The following is a 23,108-nucleotide window of genomic DNA, read 5'->3' as shown; positions in this document are numbered from 1 at the left end:
AAAGTAGGTTTTGAAGCTGGTATGGTGGTTTGAGCTGGTTTATGCTGGTCCAGGACCAGCTTAGGACTAGCATGGACCAGTAGGACCAGTTTAGGACCAGCATTTGACCAGCATACAGCTTCAAAACCTACCTTACCAGCATATGCTGTTTTTTTTCAACAGTACACAATGGATGTTTGAGCATTTTTTTTTCTTTTTCCAAAATGTATTTATTTGAGGTAGCCTATATATACACACACAAACACACACACACACACACTCCAAATCATATTTAATGTTTTTAAAATAGGCTATATAAAATAGTAAAATAGTTCCAATAGATTTTGCTGTGGTACCGAAATTGGTACCGAGAACCGTAACATTTTCATGGTATCGGTACCGACTACTGGAATTTTGGTACCGTGACAACACTAGCGCAGTCTATTTCAGTTGCCTCAAAATAGCATTGAGCCAACAATACGCCTGAACACACCTCATTTTCAGACCAGCATGCCCATGGGCGCACAATTAGGCGCAAATGCATTTGCTATTTAAACAACGTGGCGCAGGACATAAAAATGATAACTGCATCGGGCCGAAAATAGCAAAAAACATTGGCGCCAGTGACTTGATGCCACCTACTGGCAGTCCAACATTTCTTATTTGTATATTCATAAATTTATTTAAAACATTAATTTCAAAACATTATTTATTGCATTATTAACATTATTAAAAACATTATTAAGTTGATCAAAAATTGGCAATAAATACATTTATAATGTTACAAAAAAAAATCTATTTCCAAATAAATGCTGTTCTTTTGATCTTTCTATTCATCAAAAGAATCCTTTTCAAAATAAGAAATATCAGTTTCCACAAAAATATGAAGCAGCACAATTGATTTCAACACTGGTAAGAAGAAGATAAGTTTCTTGAGCACCTAATCAACATATTAAAATGATTTCTGAAGGATCATGTGACACTGAAGACTGATGAGTAATGATGTTGAAAATTCAGCTTTTCCATCACAGGAATAAATTACATTTTAAAATATATTAAAATAGAAAACCGTTATTTTAAATAATAATAATATTTCACAATTTTACTCTTTTACAGTGATTTGGATCAGGCAGCCATGGTGAGCATAAGAAACTTAAAAAATATATATAATATTGGCCATTTATCAACATTGACAAGAATGTAAAAATATCTGTGCCTCACTATAACAGAGCTGCCCAACATACATGTAGGCTCAGCCTGACTTAAGTTAAGAAAAAAAAAACAGCAATGTTTTATTCAGCACAAAGAAAAGTCTGAATCTCTGGTATTACTCTCACTGAATGGTCAATATTGATTTTCAACCATATGCAAACATTAATTTTTCCTCTCTCTGTCTTCCTCTCTCTATACATCAAACTCCCTCTCTGCACAGACCTTCTTACGAATGATAAATGCCCTCCATAAGCACTAACAGCACTCTTGGGGCTGCAGTCTGGCCCTCTGTTACACTAAACACAGTAATTCAATGTCTTCTGAATGTCTGCCAGGGCCAATTACAAATCTCAGGAATCCAGACCACGTCTGCCACCAACAGCACACAAACAAACAGGCAAATTCACACTCACACAGTCAAAAAATGCAGTCAGTGTAAGACTTTCATATAGTCTACTATTCAGTAACTCACACTGACCACTAGGCTTCCCAACTCATAAAACAAGGTGGTTTGGATAATTAGGCTGAAAATATTCTATAATATACATTAAACATTTTTCTAATTAAGCAATCTGTCAGACAGCACTTCTAATATTGGGTTACATCCATTTCTGATGGCATTAAACAGAAAAAAATACTATTCATTAATAAATTGTTATTAATATTAAATTTAAAAGCAATTATGTCAAGTGAATGTCTTTAATGCAAGGCTCTAGCCCCCAGCCCACTAACAAAAATTAAATTGGAAAAGGAAAATCATTTTTTCTTTTCTCTATCCATTTATTCCTCATTTCCTCTCTTACTTTCGTCTGGTCTTTCTGTCTAGTGTCTTCTGTTAATTCCTGGGCTCTGCAAGATCAGTTTAGAGTTCAAAGCAAACGAAGACGTAATTCAAAGTCAAACCATCCCTTACGCAACAGAAATTAATTTTCCTCTAAAAACTTTTACTAATTTACCCTGCTGAACGCAGCCACAGTGCATATAGGTAAAGATAATAATACTAATCCAGCATGCTTAAATGAGATCTTGCAGTTTCTGTGGGTGGCCACGAAAGATACTTCATCACAGCTAAAAATAGCCAGATGGTGGATTTTGTCCGTTATTTCCGTGCACCATTACTTTGTTTTGATTCGATCTGCAATTAAATCAAGCACTCTGGGATTATGAGCACTGTTGCTGCTCACCATGGAAACCAGAGTTAATTCAATATGTGAAGGTTGCTTAAGTCAGTGCAACACTTCTACAATGCACATAGCAACACCACACTGATGGCAGGGTGATGCAAGTCTGTTATCTGTAACCAGTAATCTGTGAAGAGGGGGGAAAAAGAAAATGAATCAAGTTGATATCCATTCTCTACTGTGATGGCAGGCCCACTGAAAACAGGTCTAAATGAATTTCTATAAATAGACTTCCTGAGAAAAGAGGTGCTAGGAGAGGGGCAACAATTATTTCTGAGCAAATGTTGACTCTGCCACGCACTGGTGCATTTTTGTATTGTTCAAAATGTTTGCCATAGTTTTGGAATGTAATATAAAAGGCAGTTTGAGACTAGACTATTAAATTAGAATTAATATATATTTCATTAGGTCTTTTTAAGTCTATATGTCAAGTTAGCATTTCATTATATGCAAAGACATCAAAATCAAACAACTCAGGCCCAAAACACACTCAATGCAAGTACTGGAATGCAAATGACTTTAATTAAAGGGGGGGTCTAATGCTATTTCATGCATTCTGACTTCTTTACACTGTTAAAGAGTTGCATTCTCATGCTAAACATGGCCAAAATTTCAAAACACGAGTTGGACGTATGACAGAGTATTTCTGTGCCAAATACACAAAAGAACCCAAAGAACCCAGGGTTAAAGCCGGGCACACATTTAACGACTAGCTATAACATTCTAAGACTGTGCTCAACACACAGCGATTGTTTCCTGCGACTGAAGCAGATTTAAATACTTACACATGGAATTTGAACACCGACTGTAATCGCAGACTGAACGCAACTGGCTCTGACTGGACGCGTTTGAGCGCGATCAGTCATATGTATCAATTTACATTCATAATCGGCCTTACAATCGTTAAGTGTGTGCGCGGCTTAAAGGAACAGTGCATGCAGTTTGTTTTTCAGGGGCAGCAACGGAGTTGTGCACGTATTTGCAGATCGCAGGCAGTGAGTAAAACTACATCAAATGTCTGTGTTTTGTTGGCAATCGGCGCGCAAGTGCATATAATGTAAACAACCTGAAAGTTTTTGTTCCCTTTTTATTTATAATGATATCGCAGCTTGCAGACGATCGCTACGCAAAAGCTGCGCATTTTGCAGCTGAGCTTGTGACTCGTTAGCTCTGCCCACAGCAGGCACAGCTCTCTGCTCTGCTTTTTTCGGAAAGAGTCGGTACAGCGTATCTATCTTTTATAAATATGATAAAACTAAAGACTTTTCGGAGATATGAAGGATACTATACTACTCTATAGGTACTCAAGATTAACATGAGATTGGAAGAAACTGTGTGTGTTATGTGTGAATTCTCAACACTGCCACAAGGGGTGCCAGACCTTCTGCTGTGTAGAACAGGATTTTGCATAGCCGCAGGTCGTCTGTATGGGCACCAAAATATTCATCCAAAAACATAATAATAATAAATGAAAAATATGTTCAGCATTCTGAAACATATTTTTCAGATTTTCTAGACTATTTTAAGCCGTAAAGTGAGCAGGATGAAGCACTTGGCTTCGTCAGGCATGTATTATGATATTAAGCGGGGCAGCCAGTCTCGGAAACCTATTATTGCAGTATTTTTTATAAGTAATTTATCTGTGCACATCATATTTTTTTTAATTCATGTGCCCTCAAAATGTCATAACTTCCCCTATTGCAGCAACTCCCCTTCTCTGATGACGTGTTTTCGGGGCACGACGGCTGGACAACCTGTCACTCATATGACATCACACCAATAGCAAACCACAACTATCCAATTAATTCCAGATTGACAAAATCAAGTCCTGCAACTACATTTTTTTCTGGTTCGAAAAGCCATTTTACTAGGATATATGTCACAATTGGGAAGAAAAGACTATCATTACTTCTGTTTCATGCTGACTTTAGTGCCAAGGACACTCAATATGAGAAGATATATTAAAATATAAAGGCAGCTATTTATTTAGTTTTGATATTTATTCATACTGTATGAAAAAAATGGAAAGTGTTATATTATAAAGACAACATGTTATTTACAAATTAACTGGAATTTATTTAGTCATTGTACTAAAAGAAATTAGGCTTTCCATATAAATTTCCATTATATGGAAAATACTTATTAAAGGTGCCCTAGATTATGTTTTTAAAAGATGTAATATAAGTCTAAGGTGTCCCCTGAATGTGTCTGTGAAGTTGCAGCTCAAAATACCCCATAGATTTTTTTTTATTAATTTTTTTTAACTGCCTATTTTGGGGCATCATTATAAACGTGCTGATTTTATGCTGCGGCCCCTTTAAATCCCGTGCTCTCCGCCCACAGAGGTCGCGCTTGCCTTAAACAGTGCCTTAACAAAGTTTACACAGCTAATATAACCCTCAAAATGGATCTTTACAAAGTGTTCGTCATGTATGCGGCATGCATGCGTCGGATTATGTGAGTATTGTATACTGTTATATTGTTTACTTCTGATTTTGAATGAGTTTGATAGTGCTCCGTGGCTAACGGCTAATGCTACACTGTTGGAGAGATTTATAAAGAATGAAGTTGTGTTTATGAATTATATAGACTACAAGTGTTTAAAAATGAAAATAGCGACGGCTCTCTTGTCTCCGTGAATACAGTAATAACCGATGGTAACTTTAACCACATTTAACAGTACATTAGCAACATGCTAACGAAACATTTAGAAAGACAGTTTACAAATATCACTAAAAAATATCATGTAATCATGGATCATGTCAGTTATTATTGCTCCATCTGCCATTTTTCGCTATTGTTCTTGCTTGCTTACCTAGTCTGATGATTTGGTTGTGCACAGATCCAGACGTTAATACTGGCTGCCCTTGTCTAATGCCTTTTATAATGTTGGAAACGTGGGCTGGCATATGCAAATATTGGGGGCGTACACTGTTACGTAACAGTCGGTGTTATGTTGAGATTCGCCTGTTCTTCGGAGGTCTTTTAAACAAATGAGATTTATATAAGAAGGAGGAAACAATGGAGTTTGAGACTCACTGTATGTCATTTCCATGTACTGAACTCTTGTTATTTAACTATGCCAAGATAAATTCAATTTTTCATTCGAGGGCACCTTTAATCAAAATTATTTTTTACACTTTTTGTCTCTGATATTTTCTATATACCACACTTTCTACAATACATGCGACTTTGGCCACAGTTTTGACATGTTGTTACAATGTGTCACATTTTATGTTAACAAGAAAAATATATTTTCTAAATGCTAACATTCTACAATTTTCAAGATATCGACATTCTTTGCAGTTGCAGTCTTTCTCTTGGTACCTGGTGAAGCATCACCAAAGCATCCTGAAGTTCTGAAATAAATTACAGCAAATATAGTTGTGATCTGGATCCGATTTACAGCATTAATCTTGATCCATTTCCCAACTAACCACTGAATAAGAAAACCACAAGTGTAGACCACATGTACCTCAAGGCAATGGAGCCATTGCTCAGTTTTGACATAAATCTAATGTGGTGAGCAGGCAGGTAGTCGTAAAGAAGCTGCGATTTGTCAACGCAAAGGTTATTCTGTCACCCATCCTTCCCCCAAAAACACATAAGGGAAAAGACAGGTTGACGTTAATGTTGTCTCTATTCTCCCTAGATTAGAGTGTCAGTCCGGCAGGAGCAGAAATAAATAACCCACAGCACTAATGTGGGGGGCTAATTCTGTGTGTGCAGAGGCGGAGGTAATGCAGCACCAGACATTTATCAGCTATTCTGAGACAAGAACCGAAAAAGACTTGGCAGAGTTGGCAGAGGGCACTAGCTCTTTACGGACAATCAGCTGATTTCAGCCTTAAACTATAGGTTGAGTGGGAAAACAAAAGGGCACTGGGAAAAGAAATGACATTATATTGCATCTAACAATCTGGGTTTATCTGGAAACCTGTAAAACGCAAGTGTCGTACCTTTGCATGATGGACGGGGGGCTTTGGTAGATGTCTGCATGCATTATTGTGAATGAACATCCCCATCAGTATGGAGAGCAGTCAATCAGATCCATGAGCATCATGCAGCCTTCATATTTTAATCAGGCAATTAGCCAGCCAGCTAAACTCCTCCATGCTCTCAGAGTTGAGGAGGTGCACATCAATTCTTCCCCTGTGAGTGATCCGTGCTTTTCTGCGTTCATTATCCAATATGGTGAAAATCACTCCACTCACAAACAATCATGCACACATACAAGACAAAAAGCTATATTAGTAAAGACCTCTCATGGGAGCACTGGTTTTTTATATAGCTATATTATGATTTCATACACTACAATACACATTTGCCAAATTCGATTCTGATCCTGATTCACAAGCTCTTGATTCAATTACTATTTTGATTCTATTTGGATTAATTACAATTAATTTGGCACATTTTTAGCTACAACGTCCACAACATGCCTCGAACTATGTAGTTAAACTGTAAAGAGTTAATTCAGTCAAGGATTCGACGTCAGATGTGTAAAAACAGTGACTCCTGAGTTTGTGAGACTTATTCATTAAAAGGATTGGAAAAGTGAGTCGTTTGTGAGTCGTACTGCACTGATTCACTAAAAATAAGAGTCCGCAAATAGGACTGCACTAGGTGGACAAGATGATAGAAATATGTATCTTTTTGGTCTACTTTTATCTGATAACATTTAATTCAGACTGTAAACAGAAAAAATATTCACAAGACTGTATATTCAGCTTCGGGGGTGTGACACCGCTGAAAACAATAAACAATGATCTTGGGATTTTAAGAATTTACATTATTGAGACAGTTTAAATAAAGATCAAGATTAATGGGAAAATCCATATTTTACCCAGTTCTGAACAATAATATCTGCTATATCACTAAATGGCCAAGCCTAACCCTCACAGAAATCTGTTGACGTTGTTAAATCTTACAACATCAACAGGCCGATTTATGTTTCACAAAATTGTGAAGAAACATCTGACCTTCACAAGTACAGCAAAATATGTAAACACTAAAGCACACTGCATTGATTACATATGCAAAAACCCAAACCAGGTGAAGTAAAGCGAATACACAAGTACATAACTGGTTATTCAATACAGTCAATATAATGGGATAACAGCACATGTGCTGTCAAACGGTCTCTACATACATCTCTACAAAAGGTCATGATTTAGGTGAGAAGCAAGTCCTAAAGAAAGGTGAACCTGTCTTTCCTCTTAACTATGGCGCTAATGACATTTGTCTCAGCAGATACTGTACACTGTAATAATAAGAGTAAAATGCTACATAAGTGCCACAGTTTGACTGAACTAGGTATATCATTTATATTCATTTGAATAATCGAATAGCTCTTATTAAAAAATGACCTCTGCGTCGGAATACAGACAGGCTGCTCTTTTCCTTTAGACTTTCTGAATGCCATAATACTTACCAAGAAATGCTGTTAATCTTTGCAGGTAAACATGAACTAATATTCAAAAGTAAGTCTGATAAAACTTTCTATGAAAACTGTGTATATAATACAGCAACTTGGCTCCTGGAGTGGTTATTTATTTGCTCGACCAATGGCAGACAGGGTGCGTGTTTCAAAAAGTTGCATAACCAGTAGGTGGTGCTAGCGGTGAAGAAATTCAACTTTTCATCTTAAAAAGATGCGTTTAATATTGCAAAATACATACACAGAAATATAAAAAAAAAAATATATATATATATATATTAAAAAATTAAAATGTATTCATAAATGTATTCACTATTCAAAATTCATAAAAAAAAAATCATAAACTTTCATTACTATTGTAAGATTGTTAGTTCAAACTGCCAAAGTCACACCCCCCAGTGGTGAACCATTGAAATACGAAACACTTGCAACATAACAAAGCCTCGTTTACTGAAGTCACGTGACTTTGGCAGTTTGATATGCGCTCCGAACCACTGAATCGAAACAGAAGATTCATAAAGCTTCAGGAAGCAGTTTGAAATCGCCCATCACTAGATATTGTTAAATAAAGTCGTTATTTTGGTTTTTTTTGGTGCACAGAAAGTATTCTCGTCGCTTCATAACATTAAGGTTGAACCACTGTAGTCACATGAACTGTTTTAAATATGTCTTTAGTAGCTTTCTGGGCATTGAAAGTGTTAATTATCTGGCTGGCAATCAATGCAAGGTCTTTCGGGTTTGGAACGACATGAGGGTGAGTAATTAATGACAGAATTTTTATTTTTGGGTGAACTAACCCTTTAATGCTTTAGAATGCATTACAGGCTTCATGGAAAGGGAGCATTTCTAAAAACTTTTCTTTGTCTGAAAATGTCTGGATCATTATATTATCTAACTTAATTATCTAAATTAATTTATCTGTGGTTTTAGCTACAACAGTTTCTTCAACTGACTTAGCATATGGACAAGTATCATTTGTATATTCTCTATGGTTGCAAATAAAGGAATAAAAGGATCAATCTCTAAACATTTCCAGGAATGAGCCTTTGAGTGTTTTCAGAAGAAATCAAATGGATGAAGTGGAAGATATATTGCATTCAAAATGTCATCCACCACATAGCGAGCACTCAGAGAAGGGAGAGAGTGCCGCCTAATATATGACACAGCACGTACTGCGGCGGCGGCGGGCACAGGTCTCATCTGCAGCACTGCTAGAGGATTTTTCCTCTTCAATCGTTACCTGGTGCTCCTCACAATAAACTTCATTGAGCCCTGACTTTAATTTTATGGGATTCTCAAAGCACAGCTGCCCCCATCACCGTTTTTATTTTTCACCATGATTTACGGATTTATTTTTACACAGATATTTGTTTCAGTCACACAATGTTCTTTAAATGTAATCATTATTTAATTCATTCATTTTACTATGGGCGCGGCATAGTTTAATCAACAAAAATATAATTTTAGTGCACATATTGTGAAAAAAATATTGTGACATATTCCTAATTAGTGGCCATGAAAGTTCCATAATAGACCAAACTTTCAAAACCAAACATTTTTTATAAACATTTCATTTAAACGTGTATCAAAGATTACAATTCATAAATGAAATAATAACATGAAAACTGTCCTTGTTTTGAAAACCTGTTGATATACAGTATGTTTTAATTGAAATAATGATCATTAAAGCTAAATTACATCATGATTTAAATTGTCATGTTTTCATTATTGTTAACAAAAAACATTTTTATCTGTAATTTCAAGATTAACACTAATAGGTCGTGTCCAATACAATGATGCACTTAATGTATTTGCTGTCAGAAAAAATTTTGAACTGCAAAAATTGAATATATTTGAATTATGAATTATTATTGGGTTAAAATTAAGTCGTCTGTGTTCTGTATTCAATACATGTCCTACAGAACCCTCTTCCAAAGGTCACAAAATTAATAACTGCAATGAAAGACTTTAAGTCCTCTCAAGAATATGGCTGAGTAGGCGTACTTCTAAGTATTACATCTGAAATGAGTGGAAAGTGGTCGGTAATGAGATGTAGAAAGCGAACTGAGAGCAAAGATGAGGGTATATTTGTATATTTATACAGTGCAGGGAAAGACTAAAATGTAATGTCTGTGCGAGAGATGACTAACAGGTTTCAAGTGCAGCGAGAAGCATGAAGATTGGACGATTAATCAATACCGGAGGCAAAGGATTCTCAGAGACTGCACATCCCACATGCACAGGGATGTCAGCACAGAGCACCAACGAACTATTGAGAAAATGAAAGTGGATGAAAAGAAAAACGTTCTCAATCTGTTGGTTTGACATGTGATAGAATCCAAAGGTTTCACCCAATACATGTGCTTAAGCATTTAAATACTGAATCTGACAAAGCACACAATGGTGATGTTAGTTTTTACTTTGAAAAAAGCTTTGTGTACATGTTTGTTGCTTAGGCTTGCATCTACAGCTGTACAGTTTGAACTACTAAAATCTGACTTAGCATTTTCAAAGCATAGGCTCCGCAAAAGGGTTTAGAATAGTGGTAAATTAGAATCTGTAAAGTAAATTTCAAAACTTATGAAATATGGAAGAGAAAAACAAACACACACAATCTCTAAAAAAGCAAATCTCAGTGATTCACTTGAAGACATTGGCATTGGTTTTCATTCCTCACAGGACTCTTACGGTCAGCTTTGAACGACACTAAATGTCACATTTCATACTGACACGGCCGTGACTCCCAGAGCTTCGCTTTTTAGAGTTGGATAGCAAGCTGGATGTGGGAGGACTGTGGGAAAGTTTGTTTTATTTTTTATTTCTTTATTCATTCCTTGCAAATCTTGAATACATGGGCTAGTATGAAAGTATACAAGAATGAACAAAGAAGAGTTTATGTTCTTGACTAGGGTTGTCACTAGAGATGCATCAATACTAAATTTCTCCGCTGATACCGATAGCCGATTATTCAGAATTTTATCTTCCGATACTGATAGTTTGATTTTCATAAGAAAAAAAAAATCTCTCCCAACTAATGCTGTAAAGTATACAGTGAACTTCTAATTTGGTACATTACTATAATAACAGCAGAGCCCAAACTATTCTATTCAACTGCGATTTATTTTCAGAAAACTGAAATGTTTGTTGCACATAATGTATTTTTGACAAATGAAATTTATTTAAACATACACACATAATTAACAGTAAATAAGCTCCTCTATAGTGTATTTTTACAGCTAACTAACAAACTGTGAACATTAGATAACTTTCCTGAGGTAAATACAACGTTAAGTGACATATTGTTCACAATATGTTTTATTGACATCTTTCCACGGTTAAAACACTAATTGATTGATTGATTACATGAGACATGATGCATTTCAGTAAGCAGTACTGTATCTTTCAACATACCTTTTGATGTTCATGCATGTTTTTTTCATGCTATAGCTTATATTAAAATGGAAGAAAAGATTTACAGTGATCTGTCACGTCACATTTAACAGCATCGCCTTTGTTTGAATTTTCTGATAAAATGGACAGAATTTGAAAGTTGAGACTCAGAAGTGACAAAGCACAAAGCTCTTTGCGATTATTTTATGGGAGGCGCCTCAAATAATATTTGGTGTAGGGAAAAACCGTGGACCTGGCAACCCTTGCTTGAACGACAGGTGATTCATAGGTTCAAATAGAGCCTGCTTTAACATCACTCTTTTTTAACTAACGATTTATTGTCGCGTTAACTTTGACATCCATTAATTCAACAAAGGAGAAATTTTCTTCACACAAGTTGCGGTCTGACACTTTTTTTCCACAGGATATAATCAGCCTTGATCATCGGCTGTTTTTAAACAATTTCAAAAGCTTGATTATATATTAAAGGGCACCTATTATGCCCCTTTTTACAAGATGTAATATTGGTCATGGGTGTCCCCAGAATGTATTTGTGAAGTTTCAGCACAAAATACCCCACAGTTAATTTATTATAACCATTTGAAAATGTCATTTTTGGGGCCTGTTTTAAAAAGAGCTGTTTTGGTGTGTACCACCTTAAATATAAATGAGCTGCATATCCCCGCCCTGCCTTTGGATGAGGGCGTAACTTGCATACCTATGGCAATAAACAGAGGGTAGAAGCAGAATGGCTGAGAGTGAGAGACCCGCTGTTTTGTATGGCATTCAGCCGTACATGTTTGACCCGGAATCAGACCCAGATGATGAAGAGACTCCGGCAGAAGAAACACAATTGAGAATGGAGCCGGACGTCTCTGAATGGTTATATGATACATGTATGTACTTATAGAGTTTTAATCGCGTCCCCTTTGCAATTATGGATGTGCAACACACACACACACACACACACACACACTGTGATAACGTTCGCGCAATTTTTTGAAACTACAAACACAAATACTGTGATAACGTTTGCTAAGTAAACATACACAGTTTTTAATACAATATCTTTAAAAAATATATATATATACGTGTGGATACACACTATACAAACAAGGTTTAAATTATATACACAGACATTCTACGACGACGACAACAACTTTAGACGCATTTGTTATTGAATTGGCTGACATCGACTGAAATGACTATTTGCTCAAAAAACATTAAATACACTTACTTCTTCTGGAGGTGACGTTGGATCGCGAACAGTAGGCAACGATCCACACTTGAGGATTAACTTTGAAGCAAGACCTGCTTTGAATTGACCCTCGTTCTCAAAACAGTCAGTCAAAAAATGATTCGCGCAAACATAAACGTATTTTGGAATTTTGAGTGGCGCCTTTCTTTCGTAAATAAAATCCATCCACTGCATTTTCAGTGGCTCTGATGTCGGAAGTAAGTGAAAACTACTATGTTCATTATTACATCCCACAACAGAACACTATGTTTCTTAGGAGACATTACCGGCTGTCGTTGAAACAATGGAGGATGGTTGACAGATCACCGAGGTCGGGGTCTATGCCAAAACCAGATTGTCAATCAAACCACGTGGGTGGGGCTTAGCGCAATTCTACGTCATAGTGAGAGCAATCTTAGAACAGGGCGTTCTGAGACAGTGCTTATGAATTATTGAGATTGTAAAAAAACCACTGGGTGGATTTTTCTCATTCTAGGGTGGTTTTGCTCACACACTGCCAACACACATTTATGGTCAAACACCATGTAAAAGTGAATTTTGCATAATAGGTGCCCTTTAAAATATTACATATTATTAAATACGTATACATTTTTAAATCTTTAAAATGATTTAACATAAAAAATGGTATATGTATATTTACTAAGAAAAAAATTTTTTATTAAATGTCAAAAACTGTCTATTAAAATATTATATAATGTTAAATATAAAATATACATGAATTAATTAAAGCATTAAATATTAAAATATTAAACATTAAATATTATAAATATTTGAGGTATGACTGTGTGCAGGTATGTGTCTCACAGGGGCGGTTTCTTCATTTGGGCAATAGGGCGACACACCACCAAAGTGAGAAAGGGACTGATTTTTTCAATCACATTCAACCACAGAGTTACGCTGGCTGTCACTGCTAGGCTGTTTGTTCTGCCTCTGGATATAGTCCAAACAGACGGAGTGCAATAATTATTACAAAATATACATTTAGCTAAAATATTTGTTGGTGAATATTTGTTTTTGTTGGCGAACATAAATGTGCCATATGTAGAATTTCGAACCTACAACTAAGTGTATTTTTATGATGGTAGTAACTGTAAAGTGACTATTGTAAGGCATCAAAATAGACTTATAATTAGTCTGTGCTTTTGGTTTTATTTATTTTCACTTTTGGTTTAGTGTATTTATCTTCTGCTTTAAAAAACATTTTGTTTTTAGAGTAGTGTTACAATGTTAGAATGTAGGCCTAATGTGAATTGACCCTTTTTTTGCATAAAATATAGCACAGACTACAAGGTTACATTCATGTTTGTTTTCATAGCCTTGAATATGAACATTGTTTGTAGGACAATAATGGGCAGGATGTGAAATTAAAAAAAATTCTATTAATTAAATAGACTACAATTTTTTTTTTTTTTTTTTTTTCAAAGTTCAAATAGAAAATGTACAAAATACAGAGATCATACATTGCCATTCAGCCCAAAAATAGAGATATGATTTTTTGGCCATATTGCCCAGCCCTATGGCATGCTTTAAATGCCGAATTTTCCATGTTTTAGATAAGCAGTAATGATACATTACATCACTTGTTAAATGGTTATTTAACAATTAGCCCATTCATTCCTGCATTTTTAATTCTTTTTTTTTTTTGCCCCCCAAAAAAATTTAGCACCAGCCGCCACTGGTGTCTCATTAAATAAATGTTAACCACAGACATTATTTTACCTATAAATCAAAAGCCGCTATTCTTGAGGCAAATTATCCTTCTGGGTTGGCCTGCAAATATCACCAAGACTAAAGTGCTCTATAACAAAACCTGGAGCAAATGCTGCAACACCTCCCAAGCACAGGATACCATGATACAACTCTGGAATGATGACCGGAAAGCCCGGAATCACTTATGCATCATTTCCATTTCAAACAAAATTTTACCTTCATTTCAGCAGCCCTGGTTGGTGCACAGGGATAAATAAGGAGAATCTCTTGCAGTGAGAGGAACAAAGGTTAGGTTGGTTTCAATCAAAGCCTTGCTTTTCATTTCTGAAATGAAAAGAACAAAGGACCGAAACAGTGGAGGGACACTGCAGCTCATTAGACCACAGCTTAATCAGTTCACTAAAAAGCTTTGAAAGCGCAGCGGAGCATCTGGGCTGCCAATGCCCTTCCTTTTTCCTGCCTACATTGATTCATTATTTTCTCTTTTCAGGCAGATCTCAGTACCCCAATCTTGTGCCAAGCCCAAACACTCACACAAAGCCTCACAGTTCCTTCCGAGAGACCTTCAGCTTGTGATAACCACACTGAAAAATCGAAATACAGTTTAAGGATCCTTAAAGCACAAAGAAGTGGATGGCGACCTCACAGAATCGATAGTGTTGTTATGGTGTGGCCATGGAAACAGACTCGCTCTCAGACTGTATAGTTCATCTGCCTCTGTTTGTTTCAGAATGGCTTTAATTCTATTTGGGATTAAATGATTGGTCTTTGAGTTAATTCAATTGATTAATAATTTAGAGGAGGTGTAATTTAGTGTTTCCTCTGCTCAAATCCGACTTGCCGCTCATTACTGGGCAAATTACACATGCGAAGAGATAGGGAAAATGAAGGAAAAGTCATTTGCATAATTACTGCTAATAAACACGTTGCACGCTGCAGATGTGTGAAATGATTAGCGCACACTATCTGCAAATCAAAGAAACACATGCCAGTTGCCACTTCCATCAGATTTGACATTCATCAATACAAGTCCCTTCTTTCAATCCTTTGGAATCTATCATCCATTCATCCATCCATCCATCCATCCATCCATCCATCCATCCATCTACCTACCTACCACTGTACCTACCTATTAAAGTTTTTTTTTTTTTTATTCAAAAGGTGATTCAAATTTAAAAGGCATTCTCAATTCAAGTCTGAATGGCTGACCACCCTGCTCAATTAAAATCTGGTGTAGAAACAATTTTCATTCAGAAATTGCTAGTAAATTTCACAAACAATTACAAAGGAATGTCAAGTAACACATTGAATTAAACAAGTAGAAAAACTGAAATAGTATTTTCTTGTAAAACATACTCGAATAATCTTTGGGAGTTTTTTTTACAACTCATTACAAAATCATTATTTACAGTGTATTTAACATGGAACGTTGTCTTAAAAATGCAGTGGTCTTGGTGAAAAATAGAGAGAAACACAATAGAATGGCTGAAGTTGTTCATCTGTGTGTCTACAAAGAACAAAATTTTTAAAAATCTGTATCCAAATGACAGATATATTCAACAAATAGTTAAATATCATTAGCTAAAAGTATTTTTTTGCACAAAACCATTATTGCAGTAAATATTCATATTCATCACCCCCAAAAACAGACTTGTGGATTATTCATAATAGCAGGTACATCGCTCATAGCAGGCGATTTGAAATCCGTCACTAATTGTTTTTAATTTTAAAGCACAGCTTTGCAGCTGTGCTTTAAAAGGATGAATTTAGAGACACAACGTTTTTGATGCCACAAAGCTTATTTTCATGTACAAATATCCAATTATACTGTTAATATATGTGTGTGTCTGTGTGTGTGTTTTAAGTTGTTTGGTGTCAGTCAAATTAAATTTGAGATGATAAAAATCAAAATAAAAAATGTTTACTTAATTAATATTTAACTTCACTATATATTTTGTCCTGTTTTTTTCTGTCATTTCACTAGACTCATTAGCATCCCCTTGCAATCCAGTACAAATTGCACAACCACAGAAATCCTTGAAAAGTTGAGCCTCTAAATTCATTACCCTTTAAATCACTGCGACTAAAAATATTAAAGGTGCAGTATGTAATATTAACAGTGGTTGAAATGGGTATGGCAGTCAACATTCAAAATATTGGAGAGGGTTGATTCTCCCGCCCCCTCCTCCTCAGACTCATCCTCCTCCTCTGGCTGTAGCATTGTTTTCCTGAGAAACAAGTAAGTGAACTTAGCATGTTTCCTAATTCTCTGCACACAATGTGCAGTGACTTTAGCACAGTCAAAAAAAATGACACAGCACCTTTAAAGCTAGTTTACCTCCCTAATCAACTAGTCAGTTGGTGAATGACTATTCAACCCTCTTCCAGACCCATCGCTAACATGCACATTACTGTGTCTGCATGTAGAACAATAAAGCAGCTGTGTGCACTGACTTGTACTTCAATCAAACTGCCTGCTAGGACAAATCTGAAGTGCCTGTTTATGTAGCTATGCATCAGTTCACAGCATCTCTCTTCTGTACAAAAGTCTTCGGCTTGTCGTTAACATGACCTTCTGTTGTATCTGGCTGGTAGTCACCTTGTTGCATCTCCAGAGAAAACAAACACTTTGATCAAGTTATTGCCTTCTGTGAGTAGAGCTCAAGCCTCCCACGCATCGCTGTACTGCAGGGTGGCTGGCGGAGAGCACTGCAACAATGTTGTGAGCTTGGTTGATTTTTTTTTTTTAATACCTCGTTGTTACATGTACTGTACGCCTGCTATCTGCTCACTGCTGGTTGACTCGGGCACCTCGGCTGAAGTCCATTTCTTCCACCCACACCTTTTTTCCTGCCTCTCCAGCACTTTTCAAACTTTTCCTCCAGCACAATGTATGCTCAACCCCTCATCCATATGGAATCAACGTTCTTGGCTTTGCTGCTGTGAAACAGTGATTTCAGCAAAGCATCTTCTGCTGAAATGAGATACGGGATGAGAAAAAGAACATAGGGCAGGAATGAAAAAAAAAAATCTGCATGAGAGGCACTGCAGTGGTCGGTATGGGAGCTTCAGCTGTGTGTGGGGGGTATTATGGGTGAGCTGCTAGGCTGATTGTGGATCCGTTCTGGGAAAAGTAGGAGTTATGGAACTGGAAGAAGGTCACCTCCCTCTCAATCATGAGTGGAGGAAACATGGCACAGAGCCTGATTTGGGTTTTTTCAAAGTACAATAAAAGCAAGACAGTTCACTCGGTGGCCATCTTGAAAATGCCCTGGGGCAGCTGTTTCTATGTAGGCATGCAAGTATAGTTTCTACTCTCTAAAAATGTTAGTCTATATTGCATGTTAATAAATCAGCAATAAAATTTAACCAATGCTATTAGACATTTAAAATTATCATGCAAAAAAAACCCTAAAAAACTAAAGCACGTGCACATTCACCTCATAAAAGATGACTTACTTTCTAAACTAAAACGCTCATAATGATCCATATTGAGCGGTCGCCGTGATTTTGCCAAGTAAGGCATGTTCCTGGATGAACATATTTTGTTGATCCTGGAAAAACATTCCTGTCCACAAACATCCTATCCCTACCCATAAACCTAACCCAAACCATAAGTTATTCCTAAAATCAGAGGGAAATGATAGGTGAATAACACTGATGTAGAAGCACCTAACCCTGGTTGTAAGCCTAAACTTGACATAAACTTTAAAAATGTCCCTCAAATCTGACTGGTTGATTGGAATGATGTTCCAGGATCAACAAAGATGTTGATCTAGGAACATGTTGTACTTGGTGAAATCAAGTTCATCCATATTGAGCATACAGATAGACTAGTTTAACTAATATTTTTACGAGAATCCACTTTCCTACTAGACTGTACAGCCATTTTACATTTAACAGACATATGTTAGTAAATCGAGGTGAAGGAAAAAAAAATGAGATGGAGGAAAAATTGCTTTCGCGTTCTCTCGCAATTGTTTTGCGTACCCCAGAGAAACTTTGCGTTCCCTCGCGAAAAGTTTTGCGTTATGCCAATAAACTCGCTCGCAAAGAGCTCAAAATGTTTTGCAAGGAAATGCAAAGTTTTTTGCGAGTGAATGCAAATTTTCCTGCAAGTGAACGCAAAACATTTGCGAGAGAACGCAAAAGCATTTACTTTTTATTTTTCCTCCCATCTCATTTTTTTCTCCACCACCATGCCCCTTTAGGGGCTCCGTAGTTATCAGCCATTTAAACAACAATCTGCATCAGTCATGAAAAAGCTATAATGAGCATTACAGTTTCTCACATTAATTCCTCTATAGTGGTTTCTGGCTCTCTGTTCTACATGCGCTCTTTTCCATCTCTTCCACCCAACTTGCAGTGCCTCATACAGCACTCCTCGCATTCTTTAGTTCAAGGCCACTGGAATTCTCTAAAATCTTTTTTCTAACTTATTACTAAGGTAACTCACGGCGCTGGCAAGCAGGAAAGAAAGGGAGGTGATGGAATCGTGACTGTGTGTACTTCTGTGTGTTTGTTTTTCTGTGTGAGCGAGAGTATGACTATGCCGTGCGAGGGGGAGAGGGGAGAGCAAGAAAACGAGTGCACAGCATGCATGCAGTGGTGCTGGTGATCTGTATCGTACATTTGTAAAAATATCTCTAGTTTGTTTCAGTGTTAGTGAGAGGAAATATAACAAGGGAACTTGATTTGAGGACTGTTGTAAACATTGCATCCTCTCATCTTTTCAAACACGTACCATGACTGCGTGAAGTGATTCTTTTTATCACAGTGGGCATCCAGGCTTATACAATGTAAAACATCTCCAGTCCAAATTACTTTGAATAAAAGATTCAAAAGCCCACTGCGAGCTACATTACTCTGACCATATCTGACAAACAAAATATAGAAAAAGACCAACATTCGAGGCACATTACCTTCTCAGCCATGATTCATAAGAAACATGAATTGCCACCTAAGACTATAAGGATTACCAGCATTTCCTAATAAGCGGTAAATTATTATTTAATTCTATCACCTGACCATCTGCTGTTGAAAACAAGATGCATGTGGATATACCAGATTTAACACGTTTACAAAATAGCAAAAACAGAATGGAAATATAAAGATTAAGTTTGCCATTGCTCATTAAAGGATTGAGAGTTAGCTTACATGAGGGTGTCAATGTTTTGCTGGAAACCAAAGTTGTGTGCCAAATAAGGTAGCAAACAGGAAACAGAATTGCAATTGAAATTTGAATGTACAGAATTAAATGGTTTGAAATTCAATTAAATTCATTTGGCTATAATTACTACAGAAGCAAATTCGATCAAGACAAACTTTAAATGTTGGTTGGCTGGATGGATGTACATTTTCCCCAACCCTATATTAAAAACATTTTGATTGGAGAAAGGTGAGGGGGGGGGGATATTGATTGGAATATTGTGATAAAAGAAACTAACTTGTTTTTTTGTTTTTTTCAAATCAAAAAAATTTGAGTTTAATATTTTATCCAATATATTAAGACATAATGTGGATGTGAAAATATACTTGAAAATAGAAATGACCCAAGTCAGAGAGATTTCTATCTGAGGCCATCCTAGAGATCACATCCCAAGCGGTGAAACCTCTGGCTCCATTTAATTTGATTGATTGAACCATTTTCCTGTGCAGGGGTGAAATAACAAAGGCATCTGAATCCAACAGCTGTTGAGCAAAGTGATCTTGTATTCTACCATTTACTCAAAACGGCTCCCACACCTCTCAAATGTGGGCCAATTAATCACATCTAAAACACAGCAGGGATTTTTCCTCTTTTAGATTTTTCCTCTTTTAGGTAACATAAAGGGATCTCTTGAGAGCAAAAATACAGATATATCAATAATGTCTAGCTGTCTTAGTCAATTCACAAACAAGAAGCACTTTCTGCACAACAGCAATACCTAATTGCACATGACAAGGGCATATTTCTCGTTATCGACAACACCATGTACCTTTGACTTGGGATTCTGAGTATGCATGTTATCACTACAAATTACGTCTGCAGAAAAATGACATATGCTTGAATTATGAGGGCAAATGCACAGGGCCGTCTACATTTAAACCAGCTTTAATGAGCACAGACTCTGACACCTTGATTACACCCCTGTGGTTTTGAATAATGATATTCTCTGGAAAGCCATGTCTAACGAAACAAGCTGATAGACCTTGGATGAGCGCATCAATTCAGAGGCTTTCTAGAACAGCCAGAGCGTTTCTCTGAAAAGAAATTCTCTTGAGGTTAGGGATCAATACAAATGATTGCGAAATCAGTGAGAATGTACAAATGTATGATTTAGTTTGCATTAAAGTCACATTGAATTCAAAATGGACAAATCTTTTTTGAATATTGTATTGCTTACTATAAATGATTTATTCATGCACAGTTTTTTTAAATTCATGTGCCTTCGTAATCTTTAATCAAAATAACTTTGTCTACCTCTTACAACAACATCTCTTCTCTTCTCTTCTCTGATGATGTGTCTACTGGCTCGAGGGTGGGGCAACCTGTCACTCACATGACATCACAGCAATAGCAAACCACAAGCATCCAATCAATTCCCAATGGACAAACCAAGTCCCGGCCTATATTTTTTCTCATTCGAGAAGTCGTTCCCTCGGATATATGTCACAATAAGGTAAGTAAAGCTATTACACATAAGGGATTTTCACACTGCGCTTAACCCCTGGTTATCGACATTCTAAACACCACTTTTAACCCTGGGTAAAGGAACATTTCACATTTGTAATTTAGATGCGGATTAGCACCGCTTTTTACCCAGGGTTATGAAACCGCTTTTGCAGTGCTAACTTGTACAGCATGAAATGATGCAATGTTAGAATGTTACGACTAGATGTTTAGCAACCAACAACTAATCATGTGCCTTATATTCACACGCCTTGGGCAGTCATGGAAACACTGTGCAATGTCAACAGTCGTTTCTGCATATGATAGGAAAAATGATAGGAAAACGAGACAATTGGAGTGAAGAAGAGACAGTCATTCTTACCTTTATAGTTTGAAAAGTTAATTCAGAAAAAAACTTGATCTTACAGTCAGCAATGAGGATGCGCAATTCTAGAGCATTTATGTAAACAGGTCACGTGCTGCGTTTGTCCAGTCAGTAGAACTAAGACCGCAAATATGCAAATAAAGGACTTAAACCCGGAGTTTAGGAATGTGCAGTGTGAAACGGCAGTTTATGAATACCCAGGATTAACTTTTAACCCCGGGTATAGTATGAGCGTGAAACGTGAATAAAGATAACCCGGGATTCCATTTTCCCAGGGTTTAGAATGACCCAGGGTTAACTATTTCAAGTGTGAAAAGCTCAATAGTTTATCTACAAGCTCATGTTCACCTGCCTCCACTTTTGAGTGCAACGCCCACATTAAAAGAAAAAAAAACAACACAAATGATTCCTTTTTCGATAATCCGTAATATGGAAGAAAATATCTGTCACTACTTCAGTTTCATCGCAACTTATAACAAGGACATAATTTACATATGAAAATGGCACTGGTAAGTGTTTCCGCTTGGCACATCTCTCTGGTGTTGGATCAGAAATGGGAAAAAGGCTAAAGAACGCTACTGAAATTCTGTTAAATCTATTTCAAAAGTGGCTTGTGACAGTAAGCTGGATAGCGAGGGGGCAGCAGGAAAGGAAGTGTGAAATTAAGATTGTAGAAAGCAATGCAAAAACCCTTCCTGAAGCTCAGTAATCTGACACATTCAACAACAATAACAAAAGAACAATTAGTTCCATCATTTCTGTTGGCAAGAAATTGGAAGATTAGGATATTGGAGGATGAAGTGCAATATGTAATTCTTCCTCCCTCAGTGTTTGCCTTTAGGGGGGGAATGCTTGAAAGTGTGTTTATGCAGGTATGATTTATTCAATAGTGGCCAAGAGCATCTGCCAGGTGTTATGGAAAGACCAGTAATATCAAAGGAGAACATGCACATTAATATTTGTTTGTTCGCACACCGAAAAGTGTGCCGGCGGGCTGAAAACGGCAGTCAGCACTCAAAGTGACACAGAAACCAGCAGGTGACAGGTACAAAGCTTATGGAAATCATTCCGAAAGACACAACAAACAGAACAAAACTTCTCACGCTTATTAAATGTTTGACAAAGGAATACAACATATGTATAAACGCACCTTTTGCAACTCTAACATCTGACAGCATCCTATAATAAAGCCAAGCCACAAATAAAAATACAAGGACACCCAAAAAAAAAAACAACATTCCCACATTGATGGCAGGCAGAATCCTACCATGTGTGTGCCACAGTAAACCGCCTCTGTTTGTGGATGTTGTTGTTGAGAAGCATCCGTCGGAGGAGGCGCGGGGAGTTCCGTGGCGACAGCCGGGGCGAAATGGAGGAGGGTGAGCGGCGGTGCCCCCGGGGTCGCTCCTGCTGCAGGAGGTTCTCCCGCAGGATCTTCACCAGGTCCTCGTTCAGCCCGACATGCTTGGGCATGGGCGGCACTGCCAGCGTGTCCTGGTGGCCCACGGCCGCTTGCTGGGCCATCCTCACGCTTCGCCCTTCCTTCTCCCGCTGCTGGGGGCAAAAACAAAAAAATGTCCACTAATCCAGCGGTAAACTCCCCAGGGCAGGGGAGCGCAAGGGTGAGCGAACGAACTCTGGGCGTCTCTGCGGACCCCACACAGGCTGCTCGCCGAACAAATGAGTGACTGGAATTAATCTGCGAAAAGCGGGAGAGCGGAAGATTGCGCGCTCCTGTCAGGACAGCTGCCGAGCTGTGATGGTGCGCTTGTGAGAGAGAAGAGGAGCGAGAGAGAGAGAGAGAGAGAGAGGATGGGAGGGAGGGAGGAGAGACAGAGCGAGCTGTCGATCTGCAGCGCTTCACTAACTGCTGACTGCAAGCCACCACTTCGCTAAAGAGC

The 23,108-nt window shown here is 37.3% G+C and overlaps 1 protein-coding gene across 3 annotated transcripts in view; it reads right to left on the bottom strand.

Moving 5' to 3' along the window:
- The window catches only part of pde4d (phosphodiesterase 4D, cAMP-specific), a 148,136-nt gene that overhangs the window by 75,541 nt on the left and 49,487 nt on the right, over positions 1 to 23,108 (bottom strand). Inside the window, exon 1 of one of the 3 annotated variants that reach the window (XM_048208701.1) lies at positions 22,475 to 22,987. The exons of the other annotated variants lie outside the window; for them this stretch is intronic. Within the exon in view, the coding sequence (XP_048064658.1) occupies positions 22,475 to 22,731 (257 nt within the window). The 5' untranslated portion in view covers positions 22,732 to 22,987. Of the gene's footprint in view, positions 1 to 22,474; positions 22,988 to 23,108 lie in introns of those variants that run through there. 3 annotated transcript variants of the gene reach the window in all.

This window comes from Megalobrama amblycephala, linkage group LG12, assembly GCF_018812025.1.
Source record: "Megalobrama amblycephala isolate DHTTF-2021 linkage group LG12, ASM1881202v1, whole genome shotgun sequence".
Lineage (NCBI taxonomy): Eukaryota > Metazoa > Chordata > Actinopteri > Cypriniformes > Xenocyprididae > Megalobrama > Megalobrama amblycephala.
This window is presented reverse-complemented; position numbering and strand designations above follow the sequence as displayed.